We start from the raw sequence: 17,578 nt of genomic DNA, 5'->3' as shown, positions 1-17,578 counted from the left end.
AACTACTGAGACTGCATGCCACACCTACGGAAGCCCACGCGCGTAGAGCTTGGTGCTCCACAACAAAGAGAAGCCACCACAATGAGAAAACAGCGCAACGCAACGAGGAGTAGCCCCCGCTCTCCGCAGCTGGAGAAAGTACGCGCACAGCAAGGAAGACCCAACACAGCCAAATAAATAAATAAATAAATTTATTAAAAAGAAAAAATCTCCTCCAGCTGCTGAGTTTCCAAGTAAGGGGAGAACAAGAGTCTGGAGATGGCCAGCCTGGATCCCCTGGGCAGGTTGAGGCGTCCCCCCACCCCATGCCCATCTCAGCTGTTCTGCTAGCTCAAATGGCAACTACTGGTGTCACTTATGAGATCCTAGAGCTCGGTTGAGTGGGAGGAGAACCTGTCCCAGAGAAGTTCTGGAACGATCACGGCACAACACTGCATTTTCTCTCACTCTGGCACCAATTTCTCATTCTCAAACTATATGGTTCAGTTTTGTCCTCATTTCAGTCCTAACAATCAGCGAGCATCACTACAGGTGATGTACCTCAGCTTATGGAAAAATATATACTCTTGGAACATCGAGAGAGACAGAAATGTAATTTTAAAAATGAAATCCTATTTTGAAGTCATCAATTGGGCTCTGAGTTTAAAGGCAACATAGAAAGAAATGAGGTCTTGAAGTAGGGACAACCACTCCCTAGTTGAGCTATTTCTAAACTTAGATCTTGTAAGTGGAAACTGTATCGAAGTTATTTTATAACTACTTTGAGGCCATGTCCTCGAAGTTATAATTATACAGAAAATTCTGCTTTGGCCTCCATTATCAGATATAGGTACATAAGGAATAATGCTTGGTCTGTATTTATTTACTCCATATTATATTTTTTTCTGAGGAAAAACTAGGTCTAAGAGAATCATTCAATATAGTAATTGGATAAACTTGAACTTTGGCAAATCCTAGGGGTGAATCAGAGGTCAGTGGTTTTCAATCTTTTCATTTGTAAAGGACACCTCTTACACCTTTCAGGTAGCCACTGTTCTGAAAGATACTATCCTCAAAATAAATTTATTTATTAGGAAAAATGCCTTCATTTTCCCAGAGTTTCTTCTCAGTTTGTGCTGTGTTAACCCAGAGCTGATTTAATTCCAGCCAAGGGTAAAGAAATCTGACAATTTCCTGCACAACTGCTTTCAGGAAATTTTATGATTTCCAATAAGCTTTTGAAATATTAAACATATCTCAGGAACACCAATGACTACTTTCATAGCTGTCTAAGCGTCCTGGGTCCCCAAGTTTTACACCATCCCCCTATTTAATTTCAAACTTTCTGTACAAAACCCAGGAGGCCGGATAATTTCCCCAAAGAGGATCTGGTACTGTCAGCTCCAGCTTTCAGGAGGTCCAGGGACATTAGCGGAGAAGTCATGGAGGCTCACTGCTATTTCACACCCATATTGTGTGCCCAGGCAAGGTCAAGCCACTTCCCCAATATTAAAGTCTTTAATGCTGACAAACTGAAAAGGTAGGTACGGCATGCCACCCCATTTTACAGACAAGGAAACTGAGGTGCTAGGAAGTGAAGTGGCTTGCTGGCCAAGGCCAAGTTTGCACAGCTACACTGGCAGAGCTGGAATTTGCATCCAGGCAGTTTGAATCCAAGTCCTGCACTCTTAACCCTCTGCTGTATTCCACTTTCACGAGAAACCCACAACCATTGTGCCTGAACTGAATAGGCGAGATGAGCTAATGCCTATACTTAGTCACAAAGACAGTTTGGTTGATTTATTGAAAAGCACAGCATCTAAGGACTTGAAGAACAATAATGAGAACCCCTCCCAGCTCCCAGAAAGGACAGACAAGCCATTTCTCTCTTCCTAAAAAAAATCAAGGAAATCCTTTAGTAACTGAAATGGTTTTTCTTGTCTTCATAAAGAGGTTTGACCAAAAAATTGCCTTTCCTTTTTAATCTTTAGACTTCTCCGTAAAGAAAGTGAACACACTCCTCAGTGCATGTGGAGTGCTGGATTTCCCAGACTTCTTCCCCTCCACTCCATCAGAGATCAACGCCCCAAACTTTTGCTGAAATCCCTTGCCTTGAAGGCTGTCATTCTCCATCTTTTCCTTATTATGCACACAGGGGTTGTGTGAGTTTGAGGATGGTATAGATGCACTGTGCCAGATGTGTTTCAGAGAGATCTGCTCACTTCTTAATTGACAGAATACAAGGGATACGTCACATCTGAGCTTAGCTCATTGCAGTTGCCTCAGAAGACATCTGCAGAAAAGCACCGTGTCTAGAAGTATCCGGGTTGGGTTCATGTGTGAGCTGACCAATCAGATGGGGTGGTGGAGTATCACACACCTGATGCCTGGACTCAGCTGCTCCCATGTAATGACCTGATTGGAGGCAACTCCTGCTGAAACCCATCCCCCCCCCACAAAGTTCTGCTATTTACGCACCGTCTTGGGATCTCAGCAGGAAGCAAGATCACAACCTACATCTCTGCTGTTCTTTTCTGTCTGTGTTCTCCCCCCAGGATATGGCATTTTATAAGATTTCATAATGTTAAATGAAGGGAACAGTTCCATTGACTGGGGTTGAGAAACACGGGAAATTTCATGAGAAAAGACTAATTCATCTCCATACATTCCATCAGTTTCATTGTGGTCAAAAGCAGGTGTTTCCAGGCTGTGAATAAGTAGTTTGCATTTTAAAAATTAACAAATTGGACCAACACCAAGGAAAAAAAAAACAGCAATAGACAGCCCACCAGAGAATTGTTTACCAAAGGAGATGAAGCTCATGGTGATGGTTTGCAAACACCACCAGACTAGCTTGTGTAAATTCCCTTCCTTTAGTCATCGTTCTTCAGCCTGTCACAGATACTGAAGGGAAATGCAGAAACAGGAAATTACAGACTATTTTAAACAGCATGTTTTATTAAACTCACTTGCTGATGCACTTTACGGCAGGATGTGAGATTCAAGTGTTCATAACTTACATCTTTGCAAGTGCTTTTCCTAAGTGAATTCTCCCAGCTAAATTATGGCAAGTACACAGGGCTGGAAATAATCTCTAAACTAGTAACTGATTTACTCCAGGTCATTTGGCTACATCACATAAAATGGAGAAGTTTTAGCCAAGTGAAGAGAATATACCTTGCTTATTCACTATACTATAACTAAGAAAGCACTGGAGGCATCGTGCAGTTAACTTAAAAGATCCTTAATGCATTTATTTTAAACCACAGAATCAAAGCACAACAATCTTAAAATGAATTCCTAGAAAACATACATTGTCTCTTTTATTATTTAAATATTGATTTCATTCTTCTTTTCACAGGACATTTCTGTATCTAGTTTAAACCACCATTATTGATGCCATGTTGAATCCTTGTTTTTGAAAAGCCCTAGTAAAACTGGAAGGAATGTGATTTCACTACAAATACAATGACTACAAATTTCAGGGACTGTCATAAAAGTGGATTTGAACAACTAGTTATTTTCAAAAACGTTTTCTGCTCATAATTTGTTTGAGGGATATAAAAGCTTAGCTGCATTGCAAACAAATCCTCATATCCCTGTCTGATATTTATTGTGAGGCTGGCACCTCTTAACACCCATGTCTTCTGAAAATTGTTCTTGGCTCTCTTCTTGATACACAGAAAGGAAGTACTCAAGGGAAGCTGTAGTGCAAGTTCACATTTGGAGGGGTGGGTAGCCATGCTTTGATGGAGTTATAATCTATGAGCTCTAAAAGCAAATACCTTACATTCACTCGCTTTCAGCATCTATTTAACAAAGTAGCAGGTAAAATGTTCAACATTTCCATTGTCTTAAAACATCAGGCCGAAGATGCTTTACCCTAATTGATTGTTGTCAAATAGTCACTGCCACTAGGTTTAAGTTTTTCCTACCAACCTTCCTCCCAGGTCCCTGTCCCTACAATCCTGTCCCTAGGACACCTTCAAGGTGAACTACAGAATAATAGGATTTTAAGAGTAGAAGCATATAATGATACCTTTGCCCTTTTAAAGGACCTTTGCCAGGCTATCCTCTACAAATCACACACTTTAAGAGAGGAAGGACCAGGGCTTCCCTGGTGGCGCAGTGGTTGAGAGTCCACCTGCCGATGCAGGGGACACAGGTTCGTGCCCTGGTCCGGGAAGATCCCACACGCCACGGAGTGGCTAGGCCCGTGAGCCATGGCCGCTCGCTGGGCCTGCGCATCCGGAGCCTGTGCTCCACAACGGGAGAGGTCCCAACAGTGAGAGGCCTGCGTACCGCAAAAAAAAAAAAAAAAAAAAGAATAACAACAATACAGAATTGCATGGAATACTACTGGCAATAACCTCTGTAGCTATTTTAACCGTTTACATATGGGCCATCTTCTTGACAATTTGACATTTCATAAAGGAATCAGCTAGGATTCAGTATTTATGGCTTCATGTTATGCTATTTTTTCCAGAAACTTTATAAAAATGAAAACCTTCAGATCCTTTAAGATAAAACCTTATCGATCACAAACCACATCATTTACTAACACTGTACTCTTTTTTTTTTTTTTTTTTGCGGTACGCAGGCCTATCACCGTTGTGGCCTCTCCCATTGCAGAGCACAGGCTCCGGATGCGCAGGCTCAGCGGCCATGGCTCACGGGCCCAGCCGCTCCATGAGGACACGAACCCGTGTCCCCTGCATCGGCAGGCGGACTCTCAACCACTGTGCCACGAGGGAAGCCCCTAACACTGTACTCTTAATCAACAGAAATCTAAACCTACAAACTAGGAGCATTCTGAAACACCTGTTAGATGGGCCTCTCAAAGTACACTTTAACTTTGAAAATGCCTGTGTGGCCACTGCCCATGACAGTTTCTAGACATTTTGAGTTTTTTAAGGAGAAAGAGCAATGGAAAAGAGGAACATAGCCAACAGTCATTAAAATAAGAAAATCGGAATGAATTTTGATCATTTTAATAAATATATATCAAGAAAACTTCACTTTATTACAACACATTCATATACAAGCATCTATCATCTAAGTTTTCAACATCAAATGTTTATCAAATATTGAAAATAAAGGACAAAACATCACTAGACTACTCAGCCATAACACAAGAACAAGTTTTAAAAATTGGTCCTTGTGGACATTGTCCAAATGATGATCCTACTCATACACTGTATGAATGAGACCTATATTTAATATTAATAGCAATAATAAAAAAAAGATTTATCTTGGAGAAACTGGGAGGACTGACTTATTTCCTCCGTTTGGCATTTGGTTCCTGTGAAGTATTGTGTAAGGAGGTCCAAGTCAGCCAGTAACCTTGGAAATGGAAATACAGTTTAGCAGGCGGAGTTGGCTGGTGTGGAAGGAAGGATGCTCAGAGGGGTACTCTGAACATCCTTGCCAATGCACAAATGAAAGAAATGATTGAGAAAAATCCCGACCAAATACATAGGAGCTTTTGCCGACTGAGTCCCATTTCTCCAAAATAACTTTCCCCAACTAAAATCTTTACATTCTTTAAGATAAAACCTTATTGATCACCACATCATTTATCAACATTGTGCTTCGTAATCAACAGCAAAAGTCATATATAAAAAACCACATGCTTTTATAATCTAAACGAGTGAAATGATGCAAAACAGATTAAAGTATGATGCATGCCACTGGTTCATGAACTTCATTGGACAAGAAAACAAAACAAAACAACCCAAAACCCAGAAAACCCAAACCCCAGCAACAGACCGTTGCCATAGAAAAGCTCAAGCAGCCAGTGCTGGTTTCTAACAGCTCTGTCTATTGTTTCCTCCATCCCTTTCTAAAAATGCCAAATCCGAAAGCAATTGGGCATCAAAAACAAAGGAAGAATAGAGATGCTGAATCAAAAGTTGAACGCAATAGTTTGACATTAACGGTTTCCAAACAATATTGATCCACCCTGTTTTTTTTTTCCTGTTTGTTAAATCCCTGCTGTACTCTGATTTATCCTTAATTTTCACACTGGCAAAAATTAAGATAAAGTAAGGCACCAAAAATCGCCCTGTATAATATATCTCTAAAAGCCTCATCACCCATCACAGGCAAGCTGGGAACTTGCAGGGATTAGCCTCTACTCATATTGTTGATTGCTGCCCTTAGACAGGTGTGTTTCTTTACGTTCTATCCTATTTTCATCTGTCATACAAGACTGTTGAATCCAAACACTTAACAGCAGCAGGAAGCCATTTCACCTAGCTCCCTGTCTTCAGTCTTTTAGTCAGAAAAAAATACTGTATCATAGAGAAGCAGCAGACATTCTTTGCTGGTTATATTGATTTGCTTACCAAATAACTACCTAATTAAGTGGCAAACAGGTGGAAGGTTCTTCGCTAGTGACAGGCTCCTGGAGGTCACAGAAATATCACAAGGACACATTGTCCCCCATTCTAATCTACTGATCTTTTCTGTAAGAAAACTAAGATATACTTTAAAGCGTCAACTGTGTTCTCGGTAACGTCACCACATTTATAAGTAGCTCGCCGATGCCTACTATACAGATGTTTTATGCAATCTGCTCTCCAGGCATTAAAATGACATGGCATGTTCATGGCATAATTGTATCAGTTGTACAAAACTATAAAATCCATTCAAAATAAAATTTATGAGAGCTAATTGATCATGCTGTGCATGCTTCAAAGTTTCGGTGAGAAGACGGCTCATATTTTACTTCCTTTGCTGCAGCACAGTTTGTTACTTGGTGAAGGCTCCTTTTTCCTTAAGGACTTTTTCCACGACTCACTTACATTGCTTTTTTCATTATATCCAGTCTCAAAATAATCATAAAATTGGCCTTTGCACTCAAAAGCAAGGTCATTTCCCACAGGTTCATGGCTTAGGGGGCCACCATCCCTGTTGGTGTCATCATTTGCTTTCTCATTTAATTTGGCCTTTTCCTGAACACCAAGTGACCTCACATTAGTAACAAAGATTTCATTGGCAGGTATCTGGCCATCACCCTTGTAAATAGGTGCACTGCCTACATCAAAATCCACCTGGTGGGAACAACTCGGTAAAGGCAGAGGGGGAGAGGAAGAGGAAGATGATGAGGAGGAAGAGGCAGTGGTGGAGGCATTTCCGACATTAGCATTGACAGAAAGGGGTAAATTTAGGTAGTGACCACCACATTCTTGGTACAAGCAGCAGGCATGAAACTTCTCACACTCGTCTTTGGCCATCCGAGGTCGTTTCCGGTAAGGACAGTCTTGGGCCATAAACCACTCCTGGGCAGAGGTGCCATTGAAAGAACAGGCAGGAAAGCACCAGTTATTCTGCATGATAATTTCTCCATGGATCCTTTTCATCAAATTGTTTATAAGGACAGATCTTCGGAGGTACACTTCAGGATCATCGATAAACTTTAGCTTTTCTAAGGACATATAAAGGATGTGGGCTCGTTCCTCAAAGATTGAGATGGTCTAAAAATCAAAAAAGGAAGAGAAAGCTTAGGAAATGGTCTATATTAAAATATCACCACAGCACATTTCTCTCTTGGCAGTTTCTGAGTCTGAGAGTCTGTGATCTTGTTTCCCCAGTTTCATTTAGAGATGCTGTCCCAGGGGCTGCTAATGTCTCCCCTTCCCAGCAGACTCACTGTTGATGTGGAGCATCGGGGAATCCAGCCACAATGCAGAACTCAGCAGGGACAGGTCAGGATGTCTGATCTTTTACGGCTCAGTGAGGGGGATGCCAAAATGCACAAAACTAATCTATGCTGTTAGAAGTCAGGAGAGGGGGTTTTTTGGAGGGCAGAGAGGTAGTGACTAAAAGGGGACAGAGGAAAGGTTCTGGGTTGCTGGTTATGTTGTTTCTTTATCTGGATGTTAGTTATATGGCTATTTCACACGTTGTGAAATTCATCAAGCTGGGCTCTTATGACACTTGGGCCTTTATGTGACACATATATATTATATGTCAATAAATGCTTTTTAGAATATGCCAACATGCAGGTCAGCATAAGTATACTTCAGACCCTGGCCTAGCTATCAAGGAGCATGAGATCTGGCTGTTTTTCTGGGTTTCATTCTTGCAATTATCTTTGCTTGACAGAGGGACAAAAATAATGAATGAGGCTCAAACCCTAATAGGAACTGTTGGTTGAAGGGCCAAAGTAGGCTTTTTCTGGTGTTGGGCAGGAGGAAAGATGCAGAGAGGGAATCAGACGACTCACTCCTGAGCTGTGTGATACCATCACTGTGTGATCATTGCTACAAACCCAGTGGCAATTTGGAAAACTGCTATAAGCCACAACACAGAAATCAAAAAGGACTTAAAATGCTTGTGTCCTGGGGGCCAGCTCTTCCAGGTCATAAAAACAAAAAAAGCCAACCTGAGGAGCTGTGAATTAAACCAGCCCAAGCTGACCTAATGGAGGAACTACAAATGCAGGGGAAAGCCCAGCACCTGCCAATGCACGCTGATGACTTTTTATGAGCAGAGTCAAAGCAACATCTAAAGGGTGGGAGTGGGGGAGAGGGAGTAACAAGTGAGGAAGATGATTAAAAAATTAAAAATCTTCTCTGCGTTTCAAAAAACTCTGGTCTGGGTTATGCTCTCCTCGATTAAATAAGCAGATTGTTTTTGAAGGAAGGTAGCCATAAGGAAAAGGAACTGGTATTTCAAAAGCTTAGATAGCCAGTTTCGTACTTCTGTGCACTTTCCCAATCCTGTTATTTTCTTCTTATACATGCAAAAAAGTTAGCTTTGGTCTTTTCCTGGGAATGAATGATATATTTTAACAAATGAAACATGTGTAATGAATGCACCATGAAGGACGTTTCTACTGTCATGCACACATTCAAAGGATGGTGAGTCCCCCGCTGAGAGGTCAGGAAAAGCCCTGGGTGACCACCCCCATGTAGGCACATACGTGTGGCATTGGCCATGGTAGCTGGAGCTCAGATACGGGGAACAGGTCAGGAAAGGACAGGTGCATTTCTGCACACGTGAAAGCACTAGTCGCCATGACCCTTAATGCAACTTGAGAAAATGAAATCATTAGTAAAAAAGACATTCTTCAGATTATATAATTTTGTTATTTCTGGGCAGAGGAGCTCTTGCTGGCTCTTTCTTCAAATACTTGTGAAAAATAACACAGGACCCAAAAAAAGTGACAACGATTAATATGGCTCTGCTGAGAAGTGGCTCATTTTCATTGCTTGGGTGGAACAATTTAATTTCTGGAAATGGATCAAGCAACTGTTACTAAGTATCTTAAACTCTTAATAAAAATAATGACTATTAAAAAAAACATACTTTATGGCTACAGCTGCTGAGTGGTGGGTGAAAATCCTCTTCTTCCACATACTTCCTCTTAAAGTATGTGATCTTGGATGTTGTTATAGGATTTGAAATTCCCCTGTAATGTGATCCTGTGGTAATAAATCAGATATGACAAATGACATGCGGTTTGCCAGAGGTTCTCCAAACAAAATACTTTCCTTGCCTTGCCTTTTAGAAGATAACTTGGCTACGTATTTGTCTGTACATGTGGTGATTAAAAATAAACATTAGTCTTAATAGTTGCTATCATACAGAATCCTGTGACCCAGGCTAGGCAAGGATTTCTAGACAATTATAGAGGAAAATGACATATTTCAGCACTTACTAAATACTCAGAATATCTATGCACAGGCAAACAGCAACATTCATAAAGGGGAGTAGTGTAATAACTCTGAAATAATATAAGCATTTATTCCAATTATTTAATTAAACCCATGGTAATATAACACCACTGTTCAAATGTATATATCTTTAACTGTAAGCACTAATAACCAAATAACATTTAAATATTATTGGCTCTCAGTAAGTAAGCAAATTATTATCTGTACACTGGAGTCATAATATTCCTTCTTTTAAAATATAAAATTTAATTTTTTTAAATTTAAAATTAAAATTCAGGGTAACAAAAGTCCTTTTTGCTCTCAAAAATGTAACATATCAACCATGAATAAAAATAGGGTCTAATTTTTAAAGACCAAGCTTTCAATCCTTTTTAGCAAATCTGACTTCAACAGGTACTCATTTTACATTTTAGGGTTTGGTTTTTTTTCCAGTCACTAGTACTACACAAAAATCCAAAGGAACTCACCTTAAAGTATAAGAATAAAGGATCAGGGAGAACATATTTTTTTCTGGGTTTAAAAATTTTTTTTTCCTATAATACCAAAGCCAATTGCACGCTTCATAAAAAGAAGAGCCACATAGCTGCTGGCCCAAAGTGCAGATTCCTTTATGTCTCATGGGATAAAGATTTCACTGTCAAGCCCACCAGGGCTTGTGTAGCTCTGAGAGAACCATACAGTTCCAGAAGGTAGAAAACTGAAACTCAAACTGAAGTTTCAAGATCTGGTTTGGTTCTCTTAAAAATACAGATGCCTGACTTTTACCCAAAGCAGCAGCACATGGAAACTCAGGTTTGAATGCAATTAATATCACTCCTGGTCCTTTCCCTGGAGCCTTGGGCTCACTTACGAGCGGTACACAGGCAGCCTGGGACGTTCCTGGAGCACGAGCTCTCTCGGCTCATAAGGGCGCCCCAGACACCACCGTTGCCCATCAGTCTGGCCGCAGAGGGCAGCAGGGGAAGGTCAAGGGCAGTACCTGCCAGTGGGGGACTAGCTCCCCGGTCTCCCTGCAGAGGAGCCTGTGCTGGCCCTGGGGGGCTTGGGCCTCCGTAGCTGTCAGCCTCCCATAGTGTCTGGTACCCAGCAATTTCAGCAGCTCCTTCCGAGACAATGGGCTCGCAGAATCTATTCATGGACAGAACCAGAGTCATCTCTGACAGCCTCAGATCTGGAAAAAAAAAAAAAAGAAAACAGCCCTAATCAAGAGCAAGCCAGGGGATGGCCTTGGCTCCTTCTTCCTTTGCTTTGGGAAACTTTTACGTCTCAGTCCTCCCCTTTGCCCTGAAACATTTTATTATTTTTTCAGAGAAAACCTCAGCAAACTCTCTTGCTGCTATTAGCTCAGCCTCTGTGTTCAGCAATCTGCATTTCATGGGCGGATCTTTAAAAACCCCATTTCTTATTGTTCTCAGATTCCCCTCAGCCCTCTTCCAGACAGCTGCTTTGCCTCCTAAACACATTTTCCTCCTGACCTTCCCGCAGAAAATGTACCGCTAAGAGGCAAGGCCAAAACCCTTGCTGCTTTCTATTAATAAGGCAAAATCAATTTTCTAGTCAATCCCCTGAGAGTCTCCTTTGATGAAATCTGCTAATCAATCAAAAGAAAAGGAAGGAGGAGACAGAAATCTTCCCCAGAATCCCTACTGATGCTCTCAGGTTCAGTCTGTTCCGCTGCCCGCTGCCCCCTCTTCCTCTGTTTCTGCAGGGCCAGTTCCTCTACAACATTCTGGGGCTCTCTCCACTTTCTTCTCCCAAAGCGAAGCAGACAGAGACACACTTGGTAGTTGTTTCCACCAGCCCTGATTGGCCTGAACTGGATCTGCCTCCAGTCAAAACACTGAGAGATGAAGACAGAAAATTGGCTCCAGTTTCCAGCCATGAGTTGCAGTCCCACAGGAGCCAAGCACAACATCAACGGAGCAGGCGGAATATTAAACAGGAGCCAGGGCTTCAGGGCCAGAGGCAGCGGACAACTCTACACCGCAAAGCCCAGAGGCAAGGCAGAAACTTTCCAAGAGGCAAAACACCACTGCGCTTCTGTCCAGTTCACGCCCTTCCCTAGGGTCTGTGCGGAAACTGGGAGCCTCTCTACTCTTGGGATGCGCCCTGGGCTCCTCGGCACCTTGGGTGGTGGGGGCCTTTCCCTGGGGGCTCAGTGTCTTCACCTGGTCCTAAGTAGGGCTCAAGGTGGGGTCCAGAGTGAGTGCAAAAGAGAAGAGAATCTAAAGCCAGAAGACCTCGGGGCCATAGATCAGTGGTGACTGCAGAGCAGCCTCAGTGCCTTATGATCCACCAATTCCTTTACAAGACCCAAACCTCCACTATCTCACTTTGCCGTTTAAAGAACTGTCACAAAGAGTGATGACAGGCCTGCTTTCTTGAAGATTGATTGTCTTTCAAATAGACGCTAAGGGTCTAGTTCTTGCTTTCTTCTCCAAATTATACAGCTTGTAATGTTTGGGGGAAAGAGTGAATCTACTATTGTCTTGTGGGAGACTATTATTACCTACATGTTATAACAAGGGTCCACTTCCAGGTAAAAGGAGGAAAGGCACAAGGGGAAGGGGAAATAGCTTCATTAAGTGACAATGTCCTTCTGGCTAACAGAGCAGTTCTTGGCAGCAATGAGTCCATCACCCAGACTTCTCTCTGAGACCTGAAATTCTGCCCCAAACTCACTGAAGAAGTAAGTCAGGCCTTCTGATATCCAGGTCAGTGGCTGGAATTAGGACCCAGCTGATTTGGGCTGCTAAACTACCTACCCCCTTTCTTTTAAAATGCCCTCCAAAGAGGCAGCGGCAAGGACTTATTAGAAAACCTTATTTCAAGAGAATAAAAAAGGTTCAATTAATTCTCTAAAAAGAAGTGGTCGGACATGCCATTTATTCTGTTCTGAGTCATCAATCAAGAAATTTAGACCACACTGATTTCACAAACTAAGCCATTCTATCGCCCCTCAAATTCGACATCCAAACAAGGTATTTATTTCCTGGAAGACTCTTATGAAATGGTCCAATTTCTTAACTTATCTAAGAGACAACTGCATCAGGAAGTGCTATGGCCAGGAGCACATGAATTATATAGCTTTTTCTCAGAGTCGGTAGCCCGGTCTCACTGACTGCAACAGTATTTTCTTGCTTGAAATTTACACTCACTTTGTGCTAGATTCTGGGAATAAGATCCAAGCTTTTTGCCTACGTGGAAATTTTATTACATATAAACCAAAACACGTTGACAAATCCGTATCGCATAAGACAGAGAAGCATTTGCAGGCCCCTAGCAGCAATTACCTTTGTTTAAAAGGACATTATATGGGCCCTGTGCTATTTTATGTTAGCAGGAGTTTGTTTATATTTTAATGACTTATCCTTGTAGCTTTTTGATTGTTAAGGATTTCAGCGTTTCTATTTGTTAGTATTGTTTCCAGCACGAAATGCTACTCATGCATTTGAACTTGAAACATGGCATAATAGTTTTTATCTTGGCTGTTTCTTTCCTTTTATGATATCTAGTTTCAGTAAGTTTTTCTTTTCTTGAATGGGAAACTTTTACGCACAAAATCCTAAACTGGAGAGGTGAGTTCCAAGAGTGATTTATGTAAGTCCGAATAAAAAATAAATGAGTTGGGATTATTTGGGAGCGGGGAGGAGATTTTGCAATTGAGTCTTCCTAGTCTATCCAGAACTTACACTGGGATGTTAGGAAATTAAGAAGGCAAGTTTAATGTTCATGAAATATTGGAGTATGGGGCACGAAGCCATGATTCTTTTTATTTGTATTATATGTACAGATCCAAACTGTCATTTTTTTCTCAGTACAATGAGATTTACATTATAATTCTGCTACTGAGTTCAGAAGTTGAAATTCACAAATTTATGTGCTGTTAATACTAGAGTCACAAAGATGTACATGTATAGTAAATTGTTTTTTTTAACATCAGCTGTGAGTGAATTCAAAAGAGGGGTGTTAAAGTGTGTTTTGTCTACACAAGTGTTTAATAAAATAAAAACTAGAAAGGTCCTAACCTTTTATCCTCAGGCTCCTGCATGTCTGTTTCGTCAGCCAAGGGAATGTAGTAGAATGACACCTCAAGCATTCCCAGAAGGCCAAGGGCTAAAATGTCAAGTTTTTCCAGCAAATGTTCACAGTAAAGTTACCAGGCATTTCTATACAATTTGGTTTTTTCCAGATGAGTTGGGCTTCTTCTTTCCTTGGAGCCATGATGATGCTAATAGAAGTAGCACACATAACAGGGTAGCTGCAGATTCAGTGATGCCTTCCATCCAACAGGCGATCCTGGTCACTCTTTGCCCACCCTTCCCCCTCATCCATCATTAGAAAACATTTTATTAAGAGCATTATAGAAGTCAGAGGTCTGATTCCAATACTGAGAAGCAAGAAAGTGAAGGGCTGGTATTTTCGATACACCTTTGACACTGCCGGTCTTAGCTGTCCTGCCCCGGTGGAATCAAGCCCTTGACCTGACACTGTTCCTAACAAGACTTCAACAGCTTGTCCAGCTCGTGGTAGTGGTGGTGGTGGAAGGGGCTGGGTGGGTGGAATGAAATCCTTCAACTCTTCTAAATAGACAGATACTACTTTTCTACCAGTCCCAGCAGTACACCTGTCTGCCCTGGGAAATACATTTCCTCAGCTGCAGCTCTGAAAGGCCAAAGTCTTTAGGTCGGGTCCTGGGGCTGGAATGCGGGTGCTGAGCAGGAGGGAGACGAGGGGGTGCCCGGGTGTCCGAGCCCGGGAGCCAGGTCTCCCCATCCCTGGCCTAAGACTGGGGTCCGAGGTTTAGAGACCCACCCCCTGCAGGCGGGCAGCAGACACCACGTCCGAGTTCTCACACTGACACACCCTCGCGTGTCGGTGCCGCAACCCAAGCCCCTCTCCGGGGAAGCGGGCAGAGCCCTGCAGGCCGCCGACCGAAGGAGAAAGTAAACAACACCCCAAGTGTCTGGGAACAAAGGCAAGTTGTCTTTCCACGGTGCCGTGCGCCTCTCCTGAAGAATAAGAGCTATGATTATTCTTCCTTTTCTTCTTCTTCTTTTTTTTTTTTTTTAAACCAAGTTTCCTTCTAAGGGCAATAAACACCAAAGGTAGGATTCCAAGGAAATGACTCACGGCGGTTGGCAGGGCTCTAGAGAGGCTGGCCCCGGCCCGCGCTCCAGCCCGCAGCAGATGCCTGCCCGGCCCTCCCCCCTTCGCCGGCCAAACCCACTCGGAGCCCGCGCCTGCGGGATCGCCCTGCGCATCCGTTGGAGCCGGGCGGCCAGGACTCTGCCCGTGCCTCCCGCAGGCGCCCGCCGTGTCCGCGCCACCCTCGGCCGCGGGGCCGCCTCTCCCCCCGCCTCTGCGGTCCCGGCCGGGCACTCCGGAAAGTTGCTAGGGCAGTGGAGGCGGGAGGGGAGGCAGGGAGGAGAGAGGCGGAGGCGTGGACCAGGCGGGCAGCAGCCGAGCCCGCCGGGGAGGTGAGCTGAGGACAGAGGAGCCGCCGCCGCCCGCAGCGCGGCTCGGCTGCCTGGGAGGAGAGTGCGGGGGCGGAGGTGGCGGGGGGGACAGAAGGTGTCAGCTCCTGCAGCTATTCCTTCTTCTTGCAAACGCGCGCTCCTGACATCCACCATCCCTCCCTCCCCACCTGCCAAGCGCCGCGGCGTCCAGACCTGGTGGCATCCCTCCTACTGACCCCCGTCCCCCAGGACAAGGGAATAAGCGGCCACCGAGGACCCTGGGGTCTCACCAGAGCTGTGGTCCCCACCCGCCCCTAGACTCGCCTCGGTGCGCGCGGGCTGCAGCGCGAGCAGCCCTAGAGGCGGCGGCGGTTCCCGCCCGGGTAAAGGCTCCGCGGCGCTCGCCAGCCCCGGGGAAAAAAGCCCGCGCCGCCTCCGCGCCCAGCAGCGCCCCGGCCCCCCAGCCGCCCCGGGTCCCGCTTCGGCCGGTGCGCGTCCACTCGGTGACCCCGGAGCAGCCCCGGGGCCGGAAGGGCGCGCGGGAGCCAGTCAGCCCCAGCAGAAGCCCGAGGGGACCGGCTGTCGCGCTCCACCCGGCCCGGCCTCTCCTCCCCCGCCGCCCGCGCCCAGCCCGGCTCTTACCGCGGGGTCAGCCGGAAGGCGGCGGCCGCGGCGCTCGAGCTGCTGCTGGCCCTCTCCGGGCTCGGCGCCAGCCCGGCCGCCGGTGCACACTCGCGCGGGTCCCGGCCCGGCGGCCCGGTCGGCGGTGGCCGCTGGAGCGCGGCGGGCGAGGGTCCCGGCAGGTCCCGCCGCCGCGACTGGGGCGCTGCGCCGCCGTCGCTGCAGACGGTTATGGTAATGAGCGGCTCTGTCTAGCGAGGAGCGTGTGAAACCCGTCAATCCTGTTTGCCATTTCCCCGTGGATTTCCGAGGAGAGGTTCTGCAGGATGCCCCCAGGGTGAGAAAAGGAACATGACAAGCGCGCCCGCTCTCCCTCCCTCCCTCTGCTCCCTCCGCTCCCGCCGCCGCCGCCGCCGCCGCTCCTCAGGCAGCACACGGGGCGCCTTCCCCTCACCCCAGCCCGCCCCCTGCCTTCTTCCCTCCTTCCCGCCCTCCCTCCTTCTCTCCTCCCCTCCACTCCCCTCCCCTCCCGGTGCCCGGGGACACGCGGGCCCAGCTCCAGCCCGCAGCCCAGACCCCACGCGCTCCCGGGCTCCCGCCCCAGCCCTGGGGGCTCGGCTCCAGCCGAATAATGTATTCACTCTGCAACCTTCTGAGATGTCTTCTCTTTCTTTATTTGGTTTACTTTTTTGTTGTGCGTGCGTGTGATTTAAAAGAGAAAGAAAGAAAGAAATCTGTGCCTTTCCCACCCTTTGCAAAAGACTTTCTTCTCCTTTGCCACAGCAAACGGAGATGAGAAACAGATGTCTTTGCAGGACCAAGCAGTTATTCTCCCCTCGCCGCCCGCCCCCGCCCCTCTGGAGCTGTATATGTATAAAAAAGCAACCTTGGTCAGGCTGCAACTTGAATTGGTAACTCCTTCTGGGTGGGGAGCCTCAAGGGAAAGCCTCCAGGAAATAAAAAAGTAATAAAGGAGGCTGTCCTTGGTCAAAAGAATGTAATTTAAGCACCGGAATCACATTTTGCAAACGGTAATTTTCCCCTATATTGGACTCAACTGGAGTTTGTGTTTTCAAACATTAATTCATAACTTCTGTCTAGGGACCCCGCCATAGTCGAGATGGGTCATTTCAGGTGTAATGAACACAGAGGCTTGGAAGGCATAGACCTAATAAAATGGGGGGGGGAGGCACCTGCACAAAAGTGTTACAAAGACTGTAATGTTTGTTTACTGCTACTATGCCAGATGTGCTAAATATAACACTTCTTTAAAACAGAGATCCTCCGACTGTGAAAAACCAAACCTCTTGCTGCCTGGCTCCCTAGGAATCAAGAGGAGGCACAGACTGAAAATCAGGGAGAAAAGGAACAAGATCAAGGATGAGGATTAGCATCTGCAAATTGAACCCTATCTAACTTGCATGTTTATTTCTTAGAATTGTAATTAAATTTGTGTAATAAATGTTTTCCATTTCATTTGTACACTTAAAATTTGGGTGACTGACATGCAGTTAAGTGAATTTCTTTTTTTTTAAAGCAAATGTAGTTTATTCAATAAGGCAGCAAACAAATATTAAACATAATTAGAACTAATCTGCTTTGAAGGTATTTTTGCTGAACTTTGTACATTAAAGACTCTCAGAGGTTTTAAGGGTATTGGGAAGCTGAGAGAAGGCAATTAAGCTGAAAACAGACTAACTCAACAGACTTCCAGGAGCACTATTTCATTTTTTCCAAAAGGCATTTCAGGGTAGCATGCCTAGGATTGGGACTTGGGCATCCATCTTGGCTTTATTCTGAGCCAGATTAAATTGCATTGGCTCATGCACGATATAT

General features: G+C 44.9%; 1 protein-coding gene across 2 annotated transcripts; it reads right to left on the bottom strand.

The window, feature by feature from the left end:
- Positions 1–4,954: 4,954 nt before the first annotated feature.
- SERTAD4 (SERTA domain containing 4) lies at positions 4,955–15,854 on the bottom strand. 2 transcript variants are annotated; one of them, XM_081226190.1, is made up of 4 exons: positions 15,764–15,854; positions 10,642–10,833; positions 9,295–9,410; positions 4,955–7,457 (listed from the first exon to the last, which is right to left on the bottom strand). In XM_081226190.1, exons 2-4 carry the CDS (start codon positions 10,814–10,816, stop codon positions 6,699–6,701), a joined length of 1,050 nt encoding a protein of 349 aa, XP_081082316.1. In that variant the 5' UTR covers positions 10,817–10,833; positions 15,764–15,854; the 3' UTR covers positions 4,955–6,698. The 2 variants fall into 2 exon arrangements, with proteins under 2 accessions (XP_081082316.1, XP_081082317.1); XM_081226191.1 differs by lacking the exon at positions 15,764–15,854 and having other exon boundaries at positions 10,642–11,385.
- Between the last annotated feature and the right edge of the window lie 1,724 nt (positions 15,855–17,578).

The sequence above is a fragment of the Mesoplodon bidens genome (assembly GCF_964165515.1).
Source record: "Mesoplodon bidens genome assembly, chromosome: 2".
NCBI lineage: Eukaryota > Metazoa > Chordata > Mammalia > Artiodactyla > Ziphiidae > Mesoplodon > Mesoplodon bidens.
The sequence above is the reverse complement of the archived record's forward strand: the minus strand, read 5'-3'. Positions and strand labels throughout refer to the sequence as shown.

Coding starts and splice junctions, on each gene's coding strand:
- SERTAD4 (XM_081226190.1), bottom strand. CDS start 10,816: ATGACTCTGGTTCTGTCCATGAATAGATTCTGCGAGCCCATTGTCTCG. Junction 9,411..10,641: donor AGCTAGTCCCCCACTGGCAG/GTACTGCCCTTG, acceptor TTATTACCACAG/GATCACATTACAGGGGAATT. Junction 7,458..9,294: donor TCAGCAGCTGTAGCCATAAA/GTATGTTTTTTT, acceptor TTTGATTTTTAG/ACCATCTCAATCTTTGAGGA.